Source organism: Mangifera indica, chromosome 9 (assembly GCF_011075055.1).
Source record: "Mangifera indica cultivar Alphonso chromosome 9, CATAS_Mindica_2.1, whole genome shotgun sequence".
Taxonomy (NCBI): domain Eukaryota; kingdom Viridiplantae; phylum Streptophyta; class Magnoliopsida; order Sapindales; family Anacardiaceae; genus Mangifera; species Mangifera indica.
Genome location: NC_058145.1, coordinates 13912511 through 13938809, shown reverse-complemented (window position 1 = coordinate 13938809; position 26299 = coordinate 13912511). Strand labels below are relative to the sequence as shown.

At 32.9% G+C, this 26299-nt stretch overlaps 4 protein-coding genes across 4 annotated transcripts; 3 read left to right on the top strand and 1 right to left on the bottom strand.

Annotated features, from left to right (window-relative positions):
* Positions 1 to 1034: 1034 nt before the first annotated feature.
* LOC123225402 (serine carboxypeptidase-like) lies at positions 1035 to 4085 on the top strand. Its single transcript, XM_044649341.1, has 9 exons — positions 1035 to 1485; positions 1784 to 1952; positions 2118 to 2237; positions 2330 to 2473; positions 2566 to 2716; positions 2806 to 2894; positions 2998 to 3256; positions 3352 to 3485; positions 3764 to 4085. The coding sequence occupies exons 1-9, from the start codon at positions 1160 to 1162 to the stop codon at positions 3884 to 3886; spliced, it is 1515 nt and encodes a 504-aa protein (XP_044505276.1). The 5' UTR covers positions 1035 to 1159; the 3' UTR covers positions 3887 to 4085.
* Positions 4086 to 7046: 2961 nt separating this feature from the next.
* Positions 7047 to 10476, top strand: LOC123225753 (protein-lysine methyltransferase METTL21D). The gene is made up of 9 exons (XM_044649965.1): positions 7047 to 7340; positions 7474 to 7540; positions 7819 to 7884; positions 8204 to 8297; positions 8421 to 8537; positions 8793 to 8893; positions 9035 to 9109; positions 9210 to 9302; positions 9681 to 10476. Exons 1-9 carry the CDS (start codon positions 7327 to 7329, stop codon positions 9990 to 9992), a joined length of 939 nt encoding a protein of 312 aa, XP_044505900.1. The 5' UTR covers positions 7047 to 7326; the 3' UTR covers positions 9993 to 10476.
* Positions 10477 to 10715: 239 nt separating this feature from the next.
* Positions 10716 to 13810, bottom strand: LOC123225752 (alpha-L-fucosidase 1). The gene is made up of 3 exons (XM_044649964.1): positions 13127 to 13810; positions 12368 to 12604; positions 10716 to 11611 (listed from the first exon to the last, which is right to left on the bottom strand). Exons 1-3 carry the CDS (start codon positions 13717 to 13719, stop codon positions 10825 to 10827), a joined length of 1617 nt encoding a protein of 538 aa, XP_044505899.1. The 5' UTR covers positions 13720 to 13810; the 3' UTR covers positions 10716 to 10824.
* Positions 13811 to 23147: 9337 nt separating this feature from the next.
* Positions 23148 to 25016, top strand: LOC123226457 (transcription factor RAX1-like). Its single transcript, XM_044650976.1, has 3 exons — positions 23148 to 23362; positions 23499 to 23628; positions 23938 to 25016. The coding sequence occupies exons 1-3, from the start codon at positions 23227 to 23229 to the stop codon at positions 24695 to 24697; spliced, it is 1026 nt and encodes a 341-aa protein (XP_044506911.1). The 5' UTR covers positions 23148 to 23226; the 3' UTR covers positions 24698 to 25016.
* The last annotated feature ends 1283 nt before the right edge of the window (positions 25017 to 26299 follow it).

The window sequence follows — 26299 nt, the reverse complement described above, 5'->3', positions numbered from 1 at the left end:
AAGGTGCTTGGTTGGTTGAAGAGTTGATAAGTGAGTCCATAGGAGGAAGATGTGGTGCCATCTGAAGAAACTGTTCAAGTGTTTCGAGTACAGACAAGTGTTTTTGATTGTTTACTTAATGTGGGTTCCATTCCATAAGCAATTATAGCTTTTGATTATTTTTCATTTCCATCATTTCTGAATGTTTCAAGGCACGCCACTTCCTCCAAATGTTCTCTTCACATTTCTAACCCACATACCTTTCTCTTTTAATCTTTCTTTCTTCTTTTTATTTCGATGTATTGTTATTAAAACAAACAAGTATAGGTTTATGTTTGCCTACACATGCATGCAGAAATGAGGGACCTTCTATTTATTGAAAGTCTTATGTAGGCTTGATGAAACAATGCCCACGAGTTCATGTCCCTTGCTTTATAAATGAAGAGTTTTCCATGAAGAGGGAAAAACAGAAATGACATATCAATTAAATGAAAGGCTTTATTTTACACATAAGTTATACAATGAATGCTAAGATTTTTAATTTCCCAAAAGACACTGTTTTCTTTTCTATGTAAATCAATATGTAAGAATTAGGGGTCATTATATCAATGTCTACCATTGCTGTCTGGCCTTCAGAGTTAAGTTTTTTTTCTATAACAAAACGTTTGGATTAAGCGTGATGAAGTTTCCCATTGCTGGATAAGCTTGTTATAAATATATATGCGTCATAATTCATGAATATATAATTCATTTCAAGTCCTGTAGATGCTTTGTGAGGTCACTTTTCTTAAAACAAAACAGAAGAAATGAAAAAACAAAAAAAAAGGAAGTGGTTAAATTAGTGGGGAAGAGTGGTTACAGAAACTTCCATATTAATCATAAAATTACTGTAAATGTCCTCGCTTATGATTATTTTCACACAATTCACAATTCCAAGACAGGAGAATTTTATGAATTTTTTTTCAAGCAAAATTCTTGATTCAAAATCACAATGAAAGATTTGATTTGTTAGTAGTTGAGTTAAAGGAGAAAAAGAAAAAGTTACAGAGAAAACAAAACCAAAATGACTTTACCATATAAATTATAATGAACAATAATACTTTAAGGGTAGACCCTTCCCTTTTATCAAGTTCAAAGTCTATATATTTTAACTTAACCTGGAGTTGGTTCCATAGCCAAAATGAAACCTGCAACAATGGCATCATCCTCTTCTTTCTCTCATTTACTCTTTTCTTTCTTTATTTTTTGCCTCATTTTATCATTCTCATATGCAGCACAATTTTCAACCCCCTACTTACCAAAACTCCAGGCAGAAAAACTCATAAGAGGGCTCAACTTGTTCCCCAAAAACAATATCAACACTGCTGTAGCTGATAATTCAGTTATGGCTCCACAGATTGTTGAAAAGCAATTCAGTTTGCATCCTCTTGGTGATCCAAAGCCTTCTGTTCAAGAATTTGGTCACCATGCTGGGTATTACAAACTTCCTCATACTCAAGCTGCAAGGTATGGCCTCAACTCTTTATCAACATATACACTAGTTTTGAGAGCATGAAGGCATAATCATAATTAAAGAAACCAGTTAGCCATAAATATTTTTCAGGGATAATGTGTTTGGATTTTACTTAAAGCTTTCTATAAAGGTGAAAAAAGGAAGTAAAAATGCTACTTTGTTTCATCCATCAAACAGTTTCTTGACTTGTTTTCTATGTGTTGATGAAATAGCTTGAAAATCACAATTTTGCTCAAAATTGTTGCATAATTAATGCTTTCATATAAATACTGAAATATGTATTATTTGCAGGATGTTCTACTTTTTCTTTGAATCAAGAAATAGCACAGAAGACCCTGTGGTTATATGGCTTACAGGTGGTCCAGGATGTAGCAGTGAACTGGCTTTGTTCTATGAAAATGGTCCTTACCATATTGCCAACAACATGTCTCTTGTGTGGAATGACTATGGCTGGGATAAGGTATCATTTACTTATTAATAATAAAACTGATTTGTAAGATTAAGACCCTTTTAAATTTTCTGGATAGTCTTCTGTAATACAAACTCTGCTAGCGTGTCTTTCTTTATGGCTATGCACATGGTAGAAAAAGAAATTTTAATCTATATAAACATTTTATATGGGCAGGTATCAAATCTTCTTTTTGTGGACCAGCCAGTTGGAACTGGTTTTAGCTATACTTCAGACGAAAGCGACATTCGTCACGATGAAGATGGTGTTAGCAACGATTTGTATGACTTCTTGCAGGTTCATTTGATCCCATTATTAACTTTTTTAATGGAATCTATAAGTTTGAATTTACAGCACTCCAACTTAGCTTCTTGTCTCTTCAACTTTAGGCATTTTTCAAAGAGCATCCTCAGTACGCGACGAATGATTTTTTCATTACCGGAGAATCCTATGCTGGGCATTACATTCCTGCTTTCGCTGCTCGGGTTCACAGAGGAAACAAAGCCAAGGAGGGGATTCATATCAACCTGAAGGTATCTCTCAAATTTATGTGTCTCATTTAGACTTAAGCAATTGCTTTAATTGCGTTTTTAAGAGCTGGATTAACTATATATAGTTGAATCAGGGATTTGCCATTGGTAACGGGTTGACTAATCCTGAAGTCCAGTACAAAGCATACCCAGATTATGCTTTGAACATGAAGCTGATTAACCAATCAAATTATGAGGACCTCCAGAAGGTGATTCCACCCTGTGAAAAGGCAATAAAAATTTGCGGTAGAAATTCTTCTCCCCCTCTTAAGTTCAAGTTCAATTCCCCTCCTCTCCCTTTTCGTTTAGTAAATCCTTTTGATCTACCTTGCCAGAATCTAGAGGTGGAGACGCTTGTTCTGCTTCATATGCTGTTTGTAACAATATATTCAACCGAGTCATGAGGATAGCTGGAGATGTAAATGTGAGAAAGAACAAAAGCTTCATAAATTATTATGCTTTTACTCAAAACCCTGTTTTAAACCAATTCAATTCTTATGAGATCTTATTATATCTCTGATCTGCAGTATTATGATATTAGAAGGAAATGCGACAAAGACTTGTGCTATGACTTTTCGAATATGGAGACATTCTTGAACCAGGAATCAGTAAGGGAAGCCCTGGGAGTTGGAAACATAGACTTTGTTTCCTGCAGCAGCAGGGTATATGAAGCAATGCTGGTGGACTGGATGAGAAATCTTGAAGTTGGAATTCCAGCTCTTCTGGAGGATGGCATCAGGGTGCTTATATACGCTGGAGAATATGACCTTATATGCAACTGGCTTGGTAAGCCTCTACTGTTCAACTGCGAGTCCCTGGAATCCTTTAACAACATTTATAGCATCTATAATCATAATCTCTTTTTTTTTTTTTAATCACAGGAAATTCAAAATGGGTTCATGCAATGGAATGGTCTGGCCAAAAAGAGTTTGAAGCAGCTCCCCCTCTTCCATTTGCAGTCGATGGAGCAGAAGCCGGGCAAATGAAAAGCCATGGCCCTCTCTCTTTCCTCAAGGTCTGTCTCTTCCACACTCACTATGTTCATCAATGTGTTTGTGTAACACCTTTAACAAATCTCACCTCGGTAAGTTATGTAAGAGATATTGGACTTGTATGTGTATCTTACATTACTTAAGGATGTTAAAATATAACTAGTTAAATAATTATGAGCTGTCAACAGGTAATTTGAATTATAAAACCCAAAAACATAACCGCAATAAACTGGACTAGAATGTTACAGTGTGCATCAACATGATCACTAATGTTTTCTTTGCTGTTTGTCAAAACAAGCAGGTTCACGATGCTGGCCACATGGTTCCCATGGATCAGCCAAAAGCTTCACTACACATGCTGAGGAGCTGGATCCAAGGACAACTTCCCATGCCAAAGTCGGAACACAATATTTATCGAGCATGATAGCTCTTCTATGGTTGTCATCTTCTGAACCAAAAAAATTTTGCTTCCAACGATACTTAAAAATATTTATACAGTTAATTTCTAGTATTGGTTTCAGTGTATTCAATTTAAATGTAAATCTTCGTGCTTCGTGAGCAAATGACTATAAAGGACTGCACAGTTAAACCTATCTAAAGTTGGATTGCATCTGTTTTTAGCAGAACTGTTTTCCCAGTATAGACTTGACGTTACAACTTTACCTTTTTTGTCCGAATCTTATGTAAAATGAAAGATGCTACAAAGATTTTTCTTAATTCCTGATATCTTAAAATAGATCTAATATCATATTTCCCATCATAGAAAGAGCATTTCAATAGAGAGTTCAGCACCAAAGCTGACTAAAATTCGCTTAATTAACAACTGAGACTAGAAATGGCAATAACCAGCGTCAGAAAAATGCATTGCAATAGTAAATAAACCACATATCCTACCAATATTTCACAGCAGTAGTCAAGAGTCAACTCTTGCCCATACTTTTCTGTCAATATCTCAATTGCTGGCCTGAAACCCGAAATCAAAGAAAAACAGTTGTGGCATACAGATGTTTTTGCATTGCCATTCTCTGGTTGGGTGGGTATCATTTTAAACATCTCTTCTGCAGAACTTTACTGGTTGTCACAGCTGCCCAAGAAATTCCACAGTTGGAGAAAGGGGCTAAAACTGGAGTAGCCCAACTGCTCAAAGTCAAGATTTTCATATGTCCAAAAAGTCTTGACATTAGACTGCAAGCTTTGAAAACTATGCATTACATCAAATTTGCTTCACAATGACAGTGATAACTATTCCTCAAAGAACATTTGTTATAGACACTTCAACATGAAAAGACAAAAGATTTGTAAATTGTAATCAGGCCTTTCTAACTTGACACCAATAATGGTGAGATCAGACACCCATAAAATCTAATAAATGAATACCGTGGGACAAAGATTCATGACACAATCTCAACCACTTCAATAGTATCCCCAAACTAGACTGGCCCGTTAACTTTTTTTCATTTTTGCTACAGGAACTAGGAAACCTTCATCTTCATTCTTCCTAACAGCTAAGTCTCCATCAACCTCTTTCCTCAAGAATCATACTACAATTTTTGTATACTTTGCACCAATCATTTCGTCCAATAAATGTATACTTGTGAGAAGCTAATCACCCAAAACAATTAAATTGTAGCTAAAACTTGGCATATATCTTATATAAAGAAGAGTCCTAACGATACCATTGTGAAATCTAAGATAAAAACTTCCAATGATTTTTATGTGCCCTCTCTCTTTGTTGCTAAACATGATATCATAAAAATTCTCTTTTTTTTTTCCAAATCTATAAAACAACTTCTATCATGGCAAACAAGGATAAAAGTAACAAAATCTAAAACCTAACCATTTTTACATTTCAAAGTTTGAGTCCTATCTATACAAGTTATCAAAAGAATGTCATTATCAATCATAATTGTTGTACTATTATTTTTCTTATCATTTGTCTTCTTCAAAGCAACCATATCCTTTCACAATTGTTTGCACTATGCTTGGATAGGTCCATTATTACCATTGTAATAATATTTTTTGTCATGGTAATCTCTAACTCTTTTGAATCCTCCCTTAATTAGAATCCTTTATGGTTTGTAAATTATCTCCAAGTGATAGTTTCATGTTCTCAAATAATTTATCTTCACACAATAGGATAATCACATCGTCTAATTTTAAAGTAAACTTATGTATCAATAAATTTTAAACTAAAGTTCTTATCTTCATCTTTAAACTTGTCAATAGTGTTAGACTTGTGTGTTTTGATAATACAAACCAAGCAAAATAAATACAAAATGGATTAGCAATGTTTAGTACATGACTTATGTAATGACCAAAATTTGTTAACATTAAAAAATACCAGAAATTTGTATAGAATGTTTGTTCCACAAATGAGACTGTTTATGTATTCTTCAAAGGGCTAATAATTTTAGAATGTTTTAAGTTATTGTACGAAATAATATCCTTGATTTTATTAAAAAAAATCTTAAGAAAAGTTTGAATGCTCGTTCAAGCCATTGAATACTTGTTCTATATAAGTTGAAGTTAAGATTAAATTTGTTTCTATAACTTATTATAGAATGCCTCAAATTATTCCATTCAAAAGCAAGTTTGTTCTCACTCCCGCTTAAAGATTAAAGGAATTAAAATGTTCATTCTATAATGGAGAACATTCTTCCACGACGAATTGATCAAAAATCTATTTTTTGGATAAAGTGAAAATTTCAAGTCAGGAATATTTATTCTATTGTATGTAATACTCGTTCCTTGAGGTTTTGTGCCCAATCAAGAGATCTTTTCAGAGTAAATGACTCCCATTTTAGGCCAACAACTAAGTTGACTTCTAAAACGAAAGTTCATTATAAAAGGAAGTCTTGAAAGCCGTTCGAGTGTTTATCTAAGTGAAAATCAAGCAAAACAAAATACATTGGAGCTCTGATAGTCTTTATTCAACCTCTCCAAGCAATTTAACTTAAATATTTTTGAGGGCGTTTGGTTTGGGTATGTTTTACTACTAAAATAGAAAAATTACCTTGAAGATAGATTACTTAGAAGATTATTGGGTATAAATGATTACTATATTTGATAAAATTTGACAGGTATAAATAATTATTGTGTTTGGTTAAAGGTAATAAAAGATTACTAGTAAATTATTTTACTTAAATACCCTTGAATATAATTATTTTTAAATATTTTTTATATTATTTGTCATATTAATTAAAAATAAATTTATTTTTGTCTTAAAAAATTAATAAATAATAATATAATTATAATAAAATCAAGATTACCTTAGTAATTTTTAAATACCTAAGGTGAATGTGGTAATCAGATTATCAACTATATTATCTATCACGTCAGTATTGATAATAGAAGATTACTATAATATTTTATTACTGGTAAATTAAACAAGAGAATAAATGATAGATTACCAAAGTAAACTTCAAAAACTAAAACCAAACACCCCTTTAAGAGAATTTAGTTTTCCCTTGTTCTAAACCTTATATATCTAGAGAGACTTGTTATTCATATGCGTAATCAACGTAGCCGGAGACATTTTTCATTTATTAGTCTTTGTTTTCAAACTTTGTTTGGGAAAATCCCAAATCAACTGTTGTAAGGGTAAAATCCTGAATAATCTAGTACGAGATAAAATATTAATTAAACCCGAATTCCCTGGATAAATGAGCTTTTAACCCTACACGATCCCTTAAATCTTTATTAAGAGGACAATATCCAGAAGAATAGTTGAGATGGGATATCAATCAAACCCGGATTCCCTGTAATTTTTGTTTCATAAAAACTGAAGCAGCTACGGATTACATCAGGACAGCACAGACAACCCGGTGGAGATCAACATAATCAAAAGCGTTTCTTTCAGTGCCAATGGAGGCAGACAGGTATTAGTCATCATCATCATCCCTACTCATAACTATAGTTTCTGAATGATTTGTTAGATTTTCAGTGATTCACGGTTTATTTACATTCACGTACCATCATTTATTTGATTTCTTTGTACATTTGGTGGATCAGGTTGAATTCTCCAACCACGTCTGAAGTTACCCTCGAAGTCTTGGGCCACCAACTTCACTTCTCTCAGGTCTTTTTATTCCTCAATTCAAAATTAACTTTTTTGTATTAGTAGTTTGTAAATTAGTTTACTTGAATGAATCCTAAACTGTTTTCACAATTCAAAAAGTTGTTATATGTTTAGAATATTTGATGAGTTTTGAGACAAGTTTGTAAATTTACCTGCTTTTCGGTTGCTTACCAGGTATCGAATTCGTAATTTAGTTTATATTAACGGTTATGTGTATCTATTAGTTACTTCTCTGACAATGGCAGTTTTTTGTTTCTTTTTTGGGTGAATGTGGGTAGAATCCCAATTCCAAGCATTTAGGAACTACAGTTTGGGATGCATCGGTGGTGTTTGTCAAATTTCTGGTAATTTTTCTTTTCTTTTGTATGATCACAAATTTACTCAATTCTATGTAACTCTGCTTTTAGGTGTTGCATTCAATTAGAAATTCAAGTTCCATTGGAAACCTGTCCAATTCCCTAGCTTTTGTTTTTGGCTATTTTTAAGTTTTAGTGGTTTTGTGGGATTTATATGCTTATCAACTTGGTTTTAGTGTCGACTACAGCTTTGAACAAGATAACTTTAACTTGTTAAATTTATAACTCATTGTTACATAGCTCTCTGTGTTTCTTTGCAATTAAGCTGAGTTTGTGATTGTGAAGCTGCTCTTATTTGGTCATGCAGGAAAAGAACTGCCGAAAGGGAAGGTTTTGCCCATCTAAACTTAAAGGAAAACGTGTTCTTGAACTTGGAGCAGGTTGTGGAGTTGCTGGATTTGGTTAGTTTCTATATTGCTGTATTTAGGTGTTTCCTACTCAGTTATTATACACTCTGTTTTAAATGGGCATAGTTAACTCCATAGGTAGGGTGGTTTTTGTCTGACATGGAATTTTCTTTCCAGGGATGGCATTGTTAGGATGTGATGTTGTTGCAACAGACCAAAAAGAGGTCTTACCATTGCTAAAGAGAAACGTAGAACGGAATACTTCAAGAATCAACCAGATGAGTCCTGCTTCAGGTGTGGATGAAATTTTTAATTTTCTCATGTCATGTTTGTTTTCTATAATGTTTTTTTCATCTTTTTTTTTTTTCCTAAAAAAATCTTGAATGCTGCTGTACTTCAATGAAAAAATGTTTGTTTCACTATAATTATATGAATGTTAAATTAAAATTAACTTATAATGGTATTATTAGCAATGATATAGTGAACCATGCTTGGAGCTACCGATTTATTTTTGGAATTTATCTTACTCGGAAACTTGCTACCCTGTAGATTCATTTGGTTCAATCCAAGTTGCAGAACTAGATTGGGGAAATGAGGATCATATAAGGGCTGTTGCTCTACCTTTTGACTATATCATTGGCACTGATGTTGTAAGTTCTTTGGGATGTTTACATTTTTGTGAAAATGTGTGTTCATACAGAGGAAAAGAAATAAGCAAATAAATAGAATATGGTACTCTTATTTATTACCAGCTCAGCCAAGCCAGTGATTTCAAGCGTTTTTTGTTTAAGGTTTATGCTGAGCATCTCTTGGAACCACTTTTACAGACAATATTTGCTTTATCAGGACCCAAAACCACGATTCTGGTAGGGTGTTTGAAGCACACATATTCTCCACAATTTTTTGTCTTTGCAAGATATATTGTCAATAAATTCGTTAGATGCTATAATAGTTCCATTTTTCTAGTTGGGGTATGAGATTCGCTCTACCAGTGTCCATGAGCAAATGCTTAACATGTGGAAAAGCAACTTTGATGTGAAAGTTGTTCCAAAGACCAAGGTACTTCTCTTGTCATCTTTCTTTCCTTTCTCCCCTTCACTGTCTCCTATTTTAGGTCTTTTTTTAGCGTCAAATAACTGATTAAGGGCCAACAAATGGGTATAACCAAAGATATCTAACAGAATTTAAAGATATTTTGGTTATTCAGGTAGAGAGTAGATAGCCATAACTGATCCTCCCTAATTTATGAATAGAATATTTCCAATGTTTGGGACCAATATAAAGGTGTACCACTGCTCACCATTGAAAATATGTCAAATTCCCCATATTGGTGTTCTGGAACATCTCACTGATTTGATGATAAAAAATGAGAATTATATGGGTTGGTTGTAAAAATGTCTAATATTCTTTAGTTTTGGGCTAACTGCTACTGTGCAGATGCATAGTGAGTACCAGCATCCAAGTATTCAACTCTACATTATGGGAGTGAAGTCTTCTGTTGTGAACGGTGAAAGTGCAGTTCAGGAAAGCAGTCAGCCAACTGAAGTTGGGACTAATGAAACAAAACATGAGGACATTATTAGTGAAAGTGGTAATGTGGTGGATAAGAGAGTTAATTCTGTTGGTGAAAATGAGGAGCAAGATTCTGTGCTGGTAACTAGACTGCCAAATGGGAAGCTTAGTGATTGGGAAGTTAGGAGATATGGTTCAATGGCTGCCCGGCTTCTTCGAGATGTCAAGATAACTTAAGGTTTCTGGTTTGGTATTTCAGATTTATTTTATGGAACTATATGCATTTTTCATAGTAGGAATCTGGATGCATTACTTATTTTCATGGAAGAGTGGTGTGGCTGAGCCCCTCTTTTCCCAGTTAAGCTGTGCTGCTGCTGCTTCTTTTTTCAGAAATTCTGTTTCTGGTGTTCACCGGATAGTCAATGCATCATTTATCTCTTATTGTCAATAATGACTGATGTGAGAGACAAACATTACATTAGGAAGCAGCATTCTATCCATTGGGGTTCAACAAAAATGGTGCATGAAGAGGTGGGTAAACGTGCTACATTAATGAAGTGATCGCCTAACCTCGGTGAAATGTGACCAGCACGGTAATATCACCAGAATCAATGTAGCTAAAAATCAAAGGCTGCCTGCCTTTTTGATATGTATTGTCAACCACACGATAGCTCTGGTTCTTGTATGTTATTATTGTAATATGAACAACTATTGGCTTCCAGAGTTTTACCTCATCTAACCCAAATTTCATAATTAGATAGATTAAGAAATTTCTGGTAGACTTTTCTTATCTTGGATCTGTAGTAAACCTGCAACTTTTTATGCAGTGTGCTTTCCCGCAGCTTTTAGGATCTAAACCCAGCTAGCCTTTTTTTAAAAGAATTTTTTGTAATCTGCTGTATTATAATCTACCCAAATACAGTGTCCCTAGAGTTTCATTCTGCCATGAACAGAGTCTAGTAACGGTCATCAAAATGCTTCCCCCTTTTTTCTGATTAAAAGAGGTTAAAAGTAAACGCCATAAATCCCCAGGAGAAGATGTTCAATTACAATTTATGTACTGTAATTTTTACACATCGAATATGGAGAGTGAATTCCATGAGGAAACCAACAATTGCCATTTTTTGCCCACAATTTGCCTAATAATCTGAGTATCAGATGGTGGTGAGCTTGTATCAGACATGTTGCTCACAACAGAGAATGGATCCATAAAGAGTCCCAAATAAGAAATGAGAGGATCAGCTCGAGACTTGTCAACTACAAGCCTCAACTGCTGAGTTTTAATGGTAGGAAATTGCAAGAGTCTCTGATATCCCACTGTTGTGCCATTAATCAACTTCTTCCATTTCCCTTCATTCAAGATATCCAGATGAAACTTGATAACACGCTGTCCCATATGAATCGGCTCTTGAATTTGTAGAACATTAAAAGATACGGGTTCCTGAAGGTCTAAGAACAACACCCATTGAGTTTGATTTTCTTCAGGAGCCCAGTAGGAGTAGATACCTTCTTTCAGGACATTGTGAGGGTTAAACCGAGATTCATTAGTTCCTCCTCGTGTGCTGCTTGCACTAACAACAGCATTCTCAGCAAGATTACATGAAAATATGGAGCTCCGAAGCTCACTGAACTCTTTAAGCACCTGAATGTCTTCAGCTGAGATAAGGCCTGAAGAATTCGGAGGTACATTTAGTAATAAGAGACAGTTTCTTCCAACCGATTGGTAGTATATGTCGAGAAGCTTCAGTGCTGACTTCGGAGCTTCTGATGCATGCCAAAACCAACCAGGTCTGATGGAGACATCACACTCAGCAGGTACCCAGTCATGACCTCGTGGGTCCCCGCCCTGAGAGTATCTGTTAGTATGTCAAAAACAAACAAAATTAGCATCTCTTTGTTCCAATCTTAACAAGAATGCAAGAAACAAAAATTGCTGAAGGAAATGGCCATTATGGCAGTCTCAACGGTTCTTTCAAAACTGATTTTCTTTTTTAAAAAAAATCTACAGAGCCATAGAAAACCAATCACTAAGATCAACCTTTCTTTTATGCAGCATTGTGCCCCTTTTAATCTCTGCATGTTATTTATTACTTGAATCAATTCGTAAGCTATAAATCAGAAGTTAATTACAATTGGTGAAACAATATGCCTGCTTCATCGCATGGTTCAAGTGTTGATAAATGATAATCCCTGATGTGCAAAAGAAATTTAGATGTAAATTTCTAGCTATCAATATATCAAACATCTACACAAAAGTGGGAGAGAGTAACCAACTTGGAAGAAGTCACCAAACAAAAGAAGAAGGGGATAATGTCTGAACCAGAAGCATGGATGCAAGCAGAAGAGTTTACTGCACAGAGTTAGACAGCCTATAATGGCCGTCCCCAACATCCTGCTTACTCTCCTCGTGTCCTCCATGAGGTAGAGGCCATCCGACTTGTTAGCATATCATGGTGGCAATCAGGTTTTAAACAAACAAGTACCCTTAAACTAGACATTAGAATTGCTACCAAGATAGGAACTCTTAAGTGATTTATAACTTTGCATATATACCATCTATTTAAAAGCTAGAAATCCCAATTAAAATACTACTTTAAGTAGAATGAACTCACTGAGGATCAGTACCACCAATGGTTGCAGCACTCCGATTGAAAAGAGACCAGCAAGTGGAGCTAGCAACACCAGCCTCATCTCCAATCCACCTGGTGTCAGGGCCAGCATCTGAAAATATGACAGCCCCAGGTTGAAGCTGATGAATGAGACTAAACCAAGAATCAAAGAAGTACTCCATGTCCTTCTCACCCTCACCTTTTGCACCATCCAACCATACCTCCCTGATCTCTCCATACCTGTTCCATGTCCGAAAAAATAAACCACACTTCTCAATTCTCTGAATAATCTAGTGGACTGCCAAGACAATGAAGTCACCCAAACGACATTACATAATTTCAACCAACAAAATGAAACCAAAAATCATATCTTCTTAAGCAAAATATGATCCAAAGAACTTCTAAGAATCTGAAAATGCAATCAGCTATACAAATGTCAAGTCAACTAAAGAAGCAACTCAAAAATAGCAAACAAATTCACCCATTATCCAACACTACATCAATTGATTAGTTTTAACTATTCTATTCCTAGGAAATACAGTAAAAGAGAAATTTCATAATAGAAGCAAAGCTTCAAAATGCTTAAAATCAAACAACCCTATTGATCAAAATCACAATGCAGAGCAAAAAAAGTCACCAGAACGCGATCAATTGTAAATAACTGACAAAGAAACGTTAAAAAAGATGAAAAAAAAAAAAAACTAGATAACAATAAATCAATAGAAAAGTCTCCAAATTTAAATAAAACTCTGACAAATTCACCTAGTTAACAACTCAGTCATCTGCCCCATATAGAACTCGTTATACTCCAAAGTCTTGCCGTAACATGGCTCATGGCGATCCCAAGGCGAAAGATAAAGCCCAAGCGCAACACCAGCCTCTTTGGCAGCAACTGCCAGCTCAGCAACGACATCACCAATTCCATTTCTCCACTCGGCAAACTTCACACTGTACTCTGTGTATTCACTTGGCCACAAACAGAATCCATCATGGTGTTTTGCAGTAAGTATGACACGGTTAAATCCAGCCTCCTTGGCCACCTGGACCCACTGAGAAGCATTCAGTCCAACCGGGTTGAAGACACTCGGATCCGCGTGACCCGAACCCCACTCCGAATCCGTAAAGGTGTTGATGCCAAAGTGGAGGAAGAGTGCCATGGAAGAGAGTTGCCATTGGAGCTGGGATGATGAAGGAAGCGGTAGAATGGGAAGAGGAGGTGGTTTATGGAGGGCAGAAAGGGGAATGAGACAGAGGGAAAGCAGTGTTAGGACAATAATGTTTTGCGAGATGGGATTTGCTAATTTTAATGTTTTGATGATAGTTTTGTTGGTAGTGTTGCTCCTTTTCTTCTCCATTGAGATTTCATGTATCTGGTTCAGAGTCAGATCGTGTGCAGTTTTGTTTGTTGACCAAACGGCTAGGCTATCAAGATAAAGTGGTTGCAATGTCAATTTATGAAATATTCAACAACAATTTTAAGAGAGAAAATACAAGTAAATTTCATAGTTATAAGAATCATTCAATAAATTATATTATAATTATAATATAATAATATATATATATATAAAAAAATATACGATATATTAATATATATATATATGATATATTGATATATTTTTTGAAAAAATATGATACAATAAAATTGTATTTAAAAATTTTAAAAGTGTTCGTAATTTTTTTAAAATAATAATATGTTAATTATAATTTTTTATTATTTTACTTTTTAAAAAGATGTATTCAATATAATACGATAAATGATATACAATATAAGAAATTAAATTTTTTATCCATAATATAATTTACAATTTGGCTTCTATAATAAAATTCCATACAAGTCATCAAAGCTGCAGTTAAAACGTTGCCAAATAGATATCATAGTACATATTAAAAAGGCTTCTTTTTATTTTTTAATATAAAATAAAAGTTACATAAAAATTTGGGAAAATGAATGCTGTAAATTAGATATCTTGATGTATTTGAGGCTTTAAGAATTTAATAATATTATATGTATAATTTTACGTATAAATATTTATATATTATATTATTTTTAATTATTTAATTATATAATAATATATTATTATTATTTATATATAAAAATCATACACATAATATTTCTTAAAATGAGCTTCATTTTTTATTTTTGTTTTGGGTGGATGCTATGATATCCCTTGTGTTTTCACATCTTCAGTCACCAATCTACTTGTTTCGTTTTGTTTCCTACTATGCTCTGTGCTTTTATAGAGATTTATCTGCCTAGTTCTGCGGCCCAAAACGCCGGCTGGGCCTTCCGTTGTGGGTGAGCTTTGTTAAATCAAATTGATCTGAATGCAAGGATAAGTTAATTTGAATTCAATTTGAATTTATTGTGATTAATTTAAATTAAAATTAAGTTAAATTTGAATAAATTGGAGATTTTTCTGAAAGATCGTTGATCAAATAAATAGTACATCAATGTGATAAATAGTATTATTGATCAAACAAATAATATTATTAGTAAAATCAATAATGTCATTAATAAAATGAATAGTATTATCAATGAAATATTCAAAGTGAATTCGAATCAAGTTATTGAATCAAATAATAAGTCAAACTAAATTAATTCGATTCAAATCCATCTCTACTATCGAGTTTAGGTTAATTGTATATGGTCTTTCAGCATTACTTGTAAAAAATAAATCAACATGTATAGATTAATAATTACACATATTCATAATTTATTTCACATTTTTAAACAAAACGTTCCTTGAAATAAATTCCAAAATCCCAAAAATTAACTTGCAAGGAAATGTATGTTTTTCCCTAAAAGAACATGGCATTACTTTAATTACATTCTACTTGGAAGAACACTTGAGAACAAAGATTACTTCTAAGAAGCCTCTTTCACTTGGTTGCACAAGTCATGAATTAGCTTCTAAGAAACCCAAAAGATTAAAGATGTTTTGCTTACACCCCTAAATATGTTAAAGAAAATTACATTTATTCCCCCAATGTGAAAAACTCATGCATACCCCCTATTTATAAGAAATTTTCAAATGACCCAAAATTTTATGCTAATAGTGTACTACATATTTCATTTAGCCTCTTTAGCTTACAAATATTGCACATACACCTCCCAGTTAGATATTTCAGTATACTAAGGAAAAATATATTAACCCCTTTAACTTTTGACTCTACCACTTATCCCCTATTTGAAGTTCAGTGCAATGTGTTAAATGTTCTTTACTAAAGTACAAATTCTAGGCCAAAATTTGTCAATGTTGCGCATTACACATTAAAATCAACTCAATCTAATGTAAGTACACTTTAACTTCATTGAATCTCAAATAAACTCACAACCTAGTTACCAAACCATTCATAAAAATTCACAACATTCTTCCTTAAACCCAAAAAACACAAACTTTCAAACATAAACCCCAAAAGAAGTGCATTAACACAAGTTTCTTTTTTTTTTTCGTAAACATATACAGTGAATCAAACAAACAACCACAGCTAACATTTTCTTATTTTCACTACAAAATATGATTCAAATCTTCAAAAGCTGATGGTGATGAAAACCGATGTGGAGGAGAATGACATTGATGATGATAGACGACAAAGGAGACGGAGTGGAAACATGCTTTGCATAGTTCGGATGATGAATGTAACTGATTTTTTATTGAATTTTTTGGCCAAAAAGCTATCGAAAAGTGGGATGAATTTTTATAAATAGCAGACATGGTCACATAGACTAAAAATTTGATTTATTTATGGGGACACTTTTGCCAATATGTAATAGATTGGCTATGTTAATTTAGTTAATTTTTTATAACGCCCTAAAATCTGGTTATTTTATTTAACAGCCCGATATATTAAAACTTAACAAGTAACGAGCCCAACGAATACAATGAGCCCAAGTAGGACAATGAGTCATTCATTGTATGTAGGCCCAAAAGCCCCGCCCATACATAAAGATGAAAGATGCATAGATAAGTCAACTTAAAACTGGTCTGATCACTCAACCCAATCTTTACCAACCGTAACAAAAGGCAAGGGAGAAAGGGGAAGTGGGCCCATCTAAAACTTTGATTTGAAACGAGAAAGCATGAGATGATTGATTGATTGGTTCCCCTCTGATCTCTTCTGATTCCTTCTCTTCGTCCATTCAATATTTGTTTTATCACCACTCGCACCGCCTAATACCAGCTTCATACTCGCTACACTGGCTCCCACTCCGCTGCCAAAGTTTTCTTCTCAAATTTACTGAAAATTTTTTAAAAATATAATTGTTTACAAAATATTAAAAAAAGAGTCATGTTTTATATTTACATTTTTTATAAACCATTTTAGTAAATAAATAATATATTATTATAATACATAAATTATATATAAAAAATATATACGTATAATTTTATTAATAAAAAAATTATAATTTTATTTCAATTTTTGTATAACAATAAAATTATAAATACCTACTTTAAGTGAATAAATAAATACATAGTTATATATTATTATATGATTGAATAATTATAAATTAAAAATAAAATAGCATTCAATTATATAATAACATATATAAATATATACATATTTATATTTTTAAAATAAATATACATAATATTACTTTTCTTATAATCTATCCAAAATAATATTTATTTTTCTTCACTCCTTGCTAATCAATTAATTGTTAAGAAACCTGATAATTTACCTGAGGCAAAGGCTTATGGCGCATTGTAATACCACGTATTTGGAAAGCACGCGCGGGCGTGAGAAGAAGCCACACGTGGCGACTATGAAAAAAATAATGGAAGAATAAAAAAAGAAAGGTGTAAATGCAGGATCAAGCGACACGTATTGATTTGATATCACGTTAGTCTTGAAAGTGAATTTGCAATGAACGTGGATGGGTACGCAACGTGTTACGTCATTAGTGACAGCGAGGACTTTTTGTTCTTTGTCTCAGCGAATCCCAGTTAAGGCTTAAGACTTTCTTTGACTTTAGTGTTTCATCTCTTCCACTTACGAAGTCCCTCGATTTTCCACTATTTATTTCTGCCCCCAAATTTTCTGCTAGAAGCTTTGACTGACCTTTTTTTTAACTGTGTGAATAAGGCTAATCACTCCCGATCAAGCCTTGCCTACAATTTCATGAAAGTGGTTCAGGAGAAAGACCGAATGACTATTTTCCACCAGTACTTTGAGCAAAATGATAATTTATTATCTTTTAAGAATGAAAAATCAATTCCTCACTTATCATCACAATCAAACCTAATAATAAAAAGATAGAAAAATAATTTAATTAAAAAATAATAAAATTATATACAAAAATAATTATATATCAATATATGATTAAATATTATTTTATCTTTAATTTTTAATTATTTAATTACATAATGATATATTATTAATTTTACATAAAAATTATGTACATCACATTACTAAAAAAAATCCAAAATTAAAAAAATGATTTCCTACCAAATTTCTACTTGTCTAGTGTTTGTAATTTCACTTTATGACTAACTAAACTCTAGTAGATATTTGAACATTAAAATAAAAAAGGATAACTATTAGTTGTACGTGTGAGTTTAACTAACAACTGACTACGAGTCCAAAACATCACTAGTTTTACTTATGGTTTTCACTATCACCTAACTCAATCAAAAAACCTAAGGCCATATTTCTTCCTTACAGTTGGTGACTAACCCTAAATCTATCTAGAAGTTATACTTAAAAGACCAAGTCAACAAAATGCAGCCTCAAAGGGTACTTTGGGAGGTAAAGAGTTGAGACTTCAAAGTGAAAAATTTGGATTCAAATTCTTTTAACGACAAATTAAGATTATACTTTTAATTGATCTGATCTAATAATTATAAGATCGGTCTTCAATTTTGAATAATATTTTGATTCAAATAGAACTTTTTGTTTGACCTTTAAACTCAAAACTTTTAAGAAATTTGAAAGGATGCAAAGGAAAAAGCCTACACTGAGGGCTAGAATGGCCAACTAATGAAATTAGCAAGACTTTCCCTCACTTGCAAACGTACATATATTATATATTAAACAAGATGGAGACAGCCGGCAAATTTTTTCCAGCTTAGTTTGCCAAACGATGCGAAAGGGAGAAAAACACAAGTTTTTGTGAATCTTTCCTCTGCGGTCGTCAACGCTGATGACGACACTTGTCTCTTCTTCTCTTTATTATATTCTTGATCCAACTGTGGATTAACTTGATTATTATTTTGTCGTTTGCTATCTTGATAGAGAAACGAAGGCCCAATTGTATTTTCAATTTGAAGATTCCATTAGGCAGCAGAGACGACAGAGAACGTTTAAATTTTAATCTCTTAATTAATTAATACACAAATTAATGTCTTTTCTCTACCCTTTGCCATATATTATATTATATTAATTATATTATATCAAATATCTACTTACAAGTAAGATTTAGGTTTATGTTTCCATGCACGTATATTATTCTTGTTTGCCCCTTTAAAGTCTGTTTGTTAATAGTGACAGCATGCATACATACATACATACATACATACATACATACATACAAATCTATATACACACACAAAATCATAACAAGCATTTACAACATTTGTCTTTGTGCATGTGTATGATATTAATGTTAATAAATGCAGCTGTAACAGATGTGAGAAAGGAAATAGTGACACGAAAGCAACATTTAAATTAAATAATGAGGGTAATTAGGGTGACCAAGGGTGTTAACTGACCCATGATCATCCCTACCTCTACCACGAATTTAATATTTTTGTTTTTTTGATAATTGAGAGTCTTTTTTGATAAGCTACGATTTTATAAATATAACAAAAATTTGAACCTATAATTTTTTCTTAAAAATTTTAATACTTGTCCAATTTTGCTAATCCTTATGGTCTTGGATTTAATTCTTTCCCCTCAATTTCTCCTCCAATGTTTGGCAGCCTTAAGTGTCAGTGTCAACTGCAATAGAGGTGGAACAATATATAACTAATTAAAATTGGGCAATCAGTTTTCACTTGGCTGAAAAATAAGGGTTTATTTAATAGTGTCGTTTAAAGGTGGATTAACACAATTCTAAAGAATTCAACTGGGTTTATTTGGCTTGTTCAATTAATTAATATTTGTCTGTTTGCATTGCATGTGCTTGTTCAGTAAGTGAGATATCAAAGAACTTTATATCCTTTTTCGTTCATCCGCTGGTTAATTGAGATCATCATTCTATATTTTCCTTTAAACAAAGAGACATAGAAATCAAAGTTTTGCTTTCCTGAGCCGGATTATTTTCTCACATAGTTAATGAAGCTGCGGCACTTTAAAAGGGCTTGACTTCATAGTAATTTAACAAGTAATTTCACACCATTAATTGTTTAATTCCCATCAAGTTATCTGGCTGTTTTCCAGTTTTTAGTACAATTCCTAATTGTTTTTCCTTTCAGTTGATTCATACAGAAAATACAGTAGTGTGGAAGAAGGGGCGGGCGGTCCAGTTGAAAATCGTCTAAATTTATTAAAAATTTTGTACATATTTCTGTAAAAATGTTGAAACTTGCAAGTAAAAAGCAGCTAGTTAGGAAATACAAATAAAGTTATCAAATAAATTTATTTATTATCAAGTAGACAGGTCCATGAACATGGATATGAATTCATGTGTTGTTGTTGGTATCCAACAGGAATAAGGTAATAATAAAATGAGATAGACAATAAACGTATCTTTATTGAGATATCCTTAAGATTTATGTGACATCAACATAACTTCTATAAATATATTATTTATTAAATTCAAACTTAAAATTATATTTTTTTTTAACATAAAATTTCATTTTCTTTTTTTTTTTTGGATAAAACATGGGTTAATTTCATTAATTATTTTCTCTTAATATGAATCACGTTTTTTGTTACGTCAAATCAGGCTTCAATGAATGTAGACAGGAGACATTTATTAAAATTAATATCAAATGAAAAAAGTCATAGAACTTTTCCATACATTGCCAATCTAGCCTTTGTTACCCTCGGTGATGAGATGGGACCTTTCATTAATTGTTCAAACATGCTGAGTTTTCAGGAACATGTACATAATTGAACATGTAAAGTTCAGCTCGTATAAATTCGCTTTTTGATCGAATTTGGCTCCTATCGATTGCTTATCATCATCAAGTCACTTCAATCTACAGGGATGAGGGAAACCAGCCAAATGTTGGAGGCTGCCTACATCTGATAAAGATCTAATCATTCCATAATAATCTCATTTTAAAAGGTATTTAAAGAATGAGTATGACAAGAAAACAATTAAAATAAAACTTAAAAGATGTAATTAAATTATATTAAGTATAAATCAATTAATAATTGGTTAGTATCTTAGTAATTAATATGTAACAGTAGAAAATACGTATTTTTTTAATAAAAAACTTATTTAAGTTTAATTATCCAATAAATTAAAAATTTAATCTTAAAATATTAATATATTTAACATCTTTCTATTTTACTAGTCAAGTTGCCCATCAAGCAAATATACAACCATAATTGAGGGCAGAAAGATTGATTTTGATGGCCTACAGAATCCAGTAGGACCCTGGATTTCGTCCCCAATGGCTGAAATGGTAAAAACAATTGCAGGTATACCGTATATAAGGATTGTTTGTCATGCCACTTTTGCATCCATCAAAAATCTAATTAAACTGTTGCAATATATAGTAATCTGGCATTGATAAGTCAGCTCCGATTCCGAAACAATACATGGTCAGATCAAAGTATCTGATCCAGACATGGGTCCATCAGTGTTCTAAATTTTTACTGTCTGTAATTTTTGCATAAGTTACGTTTTCAGGTATATATTAATGCATCTTTTAGAAGTGACATATATATATATATATAAAATTCATATTAATATTTTATTAAATGTTAAAGAGAGACATCTTAACTGAAGTTATAGTCATAATAGCTTTTTGGTAATTAATATTTTTAACCACCAATTAAGTTGAAGCAAGCTAGTTAGTTATTTGATTATCTACCTAATTATGATCGCCAAGTCTTTGGTTTGGAAAATGTCACAATTCAATTCAAAGATCATGTAGCTTTCAATAATCCATTCATTGCCTGTTGTGTTGATTTCTACTGCTTAAGACTTTGGATCCTCCGAAGAGAGAGAATGGGCAAGGTTGTTTTTAAGGCTGGAAATTTTGAAATAATAAAAAGTTCTTTTAGCATATCCAATTACCGGTACTATTTTGACTTATTGTAAGTTTTTTTAATTATAAAAAAACAGTTTTATAAACACTTTTTCACCAAAGATTTGGTCTTAAAATTCATTTTCACCTCATCAATGTATACTTTCACACCCAAAACTGAACTCTGCTGAAAAAAATTAACATCGTAAGGGTAAAATAGTAATTTTAGTATTAAAAAATTAAAAGAATTAACTTTTTAAAGATCTCACCTTTAAGTTTTAAACATGATAATTTGACCTGTTTATATACTTGAAAATCTACAATCCAAGTTTGAAACTTCTAGCCACCACTATAAACAATTTGTCCATCATGGCCAAGTTTGAAACTCGAATTCTAATTATTCAATAATTCAAATGAGTGTGTTAAAACGACCTAAGACATTTGAATTTTGGCAATCTATGGCAAGTAAGGTTGGACATAAACCAAGCTAGTTTAGTTTTGAAAGTTAACTCAGCTTAATTCAGTTTGATTTGAATTTATTTAAGCTGAATTTCAGTTGAACTCAAGTTTAGAGGATCATCTCGTTTATGAATTTAAATCAAACTTAAGTTAGACAGAGTTTGACTCAATTTGACTTGCAAATTGGGTATTGCTCAATTTAAGTTCAAGCTTTGCTTGCGACTTGATTCAAGTCATGTTAAGCAATTGTTGAAGAGAAATCTTTTTGTCAATGAGCAATGAATCTAAGTCACAAATTCGAGCCATGAACTTAAATCGAGATCTAAACTTTAAACTTAAGAATTGAGCAAAACATGAACTACCTTAACTTTGACTGACAAACTCGAGCCAAACTCAAATTGTCACATTTTTTATTCAATCCTAACTCAAATCAAGGGGTGCTTTGCTCAGATCAGTTTGCATTAAACACCTCTGACGGAAAGTAGAGATTGAAAGATGTTGAGTGTGAGCTAGATCCAGGTGTTTCTTTGCAATATTTTTTGTTTCTATATAAAATGAAAGTTGAGATTCTTGTATAAACAGTTCTTAATTCTCTATTTTCGTTTACTAATAACCAATCTCTTAGAAGTTCTTTCATATTTCCTTTGTTTTATTACTTTTTGCTTGTTTCCCTTCTATTCTCAAAGGGAATTTACATTGTCTTTTTAGAGTAAGAGGGTGATAGCTTGGTGGCGGTAATAGTCATGGTTGGGACTAATAGACATGCAATAACGAGGTGAGAGAGAAGGTGACTTGTAAAATTAAGAGTGTGAAATGTCTTGTCAAAATAAGAGGGTGGCAACTCAACGGCAGTGTGCTAGTGGTAGTGAAGGCTGACCAAGACTACCTAAGAAGAAGAAACTGGAAGTGAAAGGGGAAAGTGAAGAAGATAATGTTAATGCAAAATTGATAAGATATATAAAGAGGTTTAAAATTTTGTTAATTTGAAATGATACACATGGCAACGTGTAAATAATTGTTATTTATGCCTTACAAAAGTAGAGAAATATTTTAAGGTCAAACTTGGCAAAGGAAATGTTAATCATTAGTTAAAAAGAAGGTTATATACTTATTTATGCACAAACCCAAATCTCACTATAAGACACCCTTACCAAAGTTTGATTGAGAAAGTGAGACCTTTGGTTCCTTAAAAGAGGTCTGCAGAGACATCCAAAAGATCATAAACTTCTGTTAGAGAGGGAAAGAGACAGGGAGAAAGAGATGGGTAGGGCTCCTTGTTGTGACAAGGCAAACGTGAAGAAGGGGCCTTGGTCACCAGAAGAAGACACGAAGTTGAAGGAGTACATAGAGAAATATGGAACTGGTGGGAATTGGATTGCTCTTCCACAGAAAGCTGGTAAGATATGATGAATCTTCACTCACAAACACACACAGGAACAACAAACAACCACACGCTAATCAATCAATGTAATCAAATCTCTTTTTGTTTGCTGTTTCTGAATGGTTAATTATTTTCTTTTTGGATCCATCAGGTTTAAAGAGATGTGGGAAGAGTTGCAGACTAAGATGGCTTAACTATCTCAGGCCTAACATTAAACATGGCGAATTCACTGATGAGGAAGATAGGATCATCTACAGCCTCTTTGCCAGCATTGGGAGCAGGTATTCAATTGTTTAATAACCCAAGACTTTTGTGGGTATAATTTTTTTTTTCCTTTTTTCCATAATTATAAACTGCTTTGATGAAAGTAAGGTATGTGTAAAATAAATATTCTCCATCTAAAAGAAGAAACTCGCGAGAAGGAAAAAGGTAGAAATGTTTAGGGTTTTTTGGTTTATAAATTTCAGCAAAGTAGTAGCATTTACATGAAGAATCTGCTATTTTTAGCAATCTTGATGAAAGATATAGTTTTAATTTTTATTTTGTGTTATGGAACTTTAACTAACACAAATACATGAAATTGCACATAGATGGTCAATAATAGCTGCTCAGCTTCCAGGCAGGACTGACAATGATATCAAGAACCATTGGAATACCAAGCTGAAGAAGCAGCTTATCGCCATGAATACTCCTTCATCACAAAGAAAATCACTAACTTTCCCATCTTCTCATCATCAAAATTTGCCCATATCATCATCTCAATGTTTACAATCATCACTCAACAACAACGACTCATGGTCTTCTTATTACACCCCCACCAAATCTTTCGCCGGTTTTGATTCTTTTGAATCAATCTCATCCACCATACCATCCCATCTTTTCAACAACACCAGTAATTCCACTTCTTTAGCCACACAGTTTCATATCCAAGAAGGTGTGGTTAGCTGCACTCAGTACTGTCCAATGAAAGAAAATTTCCTCGTGTTCGGTAGTGAAACAAGTTGCAGTTCTTCCGATGGAAGCTGCTGTCAGCTCAGCTATGGGAGGGAGATTAAACAAGAAGATCATCTGAGTTTTCACGGTTATCTCTCTAACGGGGAGTTTGAGGAAAACAACCACAAATTTATGCTTAGTAATTATGGCAACAATGAAAACCAGTGGGCGGCTGCTGAGAAACCAAATGGGTATTTTGGAGAAATTCCATCCTCACTGAACTACAGTATTGAAGATGTTAAGCAACTGATTAGCAACAACGACAACAATAATAACTTCAGCTTCAACTTGTTCAATACCAGTAGTGGTGATGAAAGTGCTAAGAAGGTGATGATGCAACGCTATTACAACTACTGATGGAGTGAGTGTAAGTAAAATCAGAGAAAGATTTGATGGGATGAGGTGAGGTCTGGCGTAAGGTGGTGATGGTGATAAGAGATTCAGAGATGAAAAGATGTCGTTTCAGTTTCTGGGGTTCTGTGTCTGTTTTTTATTTGTATGATGAAGCGAATTGAAACATTTTCTTTTGACAGTACCTGGTCAAGCTTCTTTTTATTTTGTGCACATTTCTTTTTGGGAATGGGAGATTGATGATGATGTTAGGGTTTGTACTGTTTTCTCTCATTCAGTCTGTCTGTATATCACTGTAGTCCCCAATCAGATTATAATTGATTATGAAAACTAGACTGTAAACTTATCTCCACTGAAGCACAAACGTCATGTTGTTGAGTTTCGTCTGGTTTCACTTTGGTAACTTGAACCGTAAAAGATATAAAATCTAAAAAGGGAGAGTTTGAGTTTGAAATGGATAGAATTATGTTAAGAGTAAATTTTTGATTTATTTTATATAGTAATTATAAGATTAGTTATTAATTATAAAAATTTTATTTATTTAATATAATTTATTTAATTTTAAAACGATATTTTGACTTATTAAACAAAACAAACACTCTTTAAAATGGATAATAACAATATTATCATTATATAAATTTCTCATTTTCCATATTTCTCCTCTGATCAATTGGGCAATCATCTTAAGAAAATTATAAGGCAGTTGTAACCCTAATTATTCAAAAGAAATAATTAACATGCAGAGTGGGTACTCCCTAAAATGAGTCAACTTGTAGATTTTGAAGGGCCAATAATTTTAGGAGTCCTTTAAATATATGTTTGTTCTATTATAGATAATTTAATAAAGGGTAGGGTTAGCACTTGGGGTAGTGAGTACAATTGTAGCTAGGAATATTGAACAGCCAAGCCAAGAATCTTTTATTAATCTATTTGATTATATATGATGAACTGGTCAGAGGCTCAAGGTGGGAACTTTGGAAACCAGAAATTTTTAAGAGGATGATGTTGTATATTTTGGATTTTTGTGGAGGTACAACCTTTTAAAAGTATATCAATAATTTATCAAAATCTCAATCTTCTTACACACCATTTGTTTTTTAATTGTATAATAAGGGAAAAGAACTATTTTCCACCCAACTTTTAGAGTATTCTCAAACTTATGCTCACAAAAGATAAAAAATTTATATTCTCATCCATAGGCAAACTTTCATATTTTTCAAATTATAGCCACCCCCCCATAACTTTTAAAAATACCAATTTCATCCTCATTCTTCAACTTTATCTTCCAGCATCATCTTCGACCTCCTCCTTCTCTTAATACAACGACAGTGGTACAATAAAGAGATCTTCATCTCCTCGTCGCACGGTGTGACAAAGAGACGAAGATCTCTTCATCACATGATGCAATGAAGAGACAGAATCTTTTCGTCGCTCGTTGCATCGTCCCAACGCGACGATGAAGGACAACAAAACATCGTACTTCATCTATTCTTCCAGATTTGGATGACGAAGAGTCGTTCTTCCTCGTCCTTTATAATCGGAGATGAGAGATCGGTGGAATACGTCAATCATCAGTGATGGTCAAAGAAGGAAACAAACCTTAGGGGT

Bases quoted from the DNA above. Each gene is read 5' to 3' on its own strand.
- LOC123225402 (XM_044649341.1), top strand. From the start codon at position 1,160: ATGAAACCTGCAACAATGGCATCATCCTCTTCTTTCTCTCATTTACTC. The intron at 1,486-1,783 runs GTATGGCCTCAA...TATTATTTGCAG, and splicing joins CCTCATACTCAAGCTGCAAG to GATGTTCTACTTTTTCTTTG. The intron at 2,238-2,329 runs GTTCATTTGATC...CTTCAACTTTAG, and splicing joins ATTTGTATGACTTCTTGCAG to GCATTTTTCAAAGAGCATCC.
- LOC123226457 (XM_044650976.1), top strand. From the start codon at position 23,227: ATGGGTAGGGCTCCTTGTTGTGACAAGGCAAACGTGAAGAAGGGGCCT. The intron at 23,363-23,498 runs GTAAGATATGAT...TGGATCCATCAG, and splicing joins TGCTCTTCCACAGAAAGCTG to GTTTAAAGAGATGTGGGAAG. The intron at 23,629-23,937 runs GTATTCAATTGT...AATTGCACATAG, and splicing joins TTTGCCAGCATTGGGAGCAG to ATGGTCAATAATAGCTGCTC.
- LOC123225752 (XM_044649964.1), bottom strand. From the start codon at position 13,719: ATGGAGAAGAAAAGGAGCAACACTACCAACAAAACTATCATCAAAACA. The intron at 12,605-13,126 runs GTGAATTTGTCA...GACATGGAACAG, and splicing joins ATGACTGAGTTGTTAACTAG to GTATGGAGAGATCAGGGAGG. The intron at 11,612-12,367 runs GTGAGTTCATTC...ACATACTAACAG, and splicing joins ATTGGTGGTACTGATCCTCA to ATACTCTCAGGGCGGGGACC.
- LOC123225753 (XM_044649965.1), top strand. The intron at 8,538-8,792 runs GTGTGGATGAAA...GCTACCCTGTAG, and splicing joins CCAGATGAGTCCTGCTTCAG to ATTCATTTGGTTCAATCCAA. The intron at 8,894-9,034 runs GTAAGTTCTTTG...TTTTTGTTTAAG, and splicing joins ATATCATTGGCACTGATGTT to GTTTATGCTGAGCATCTCTT.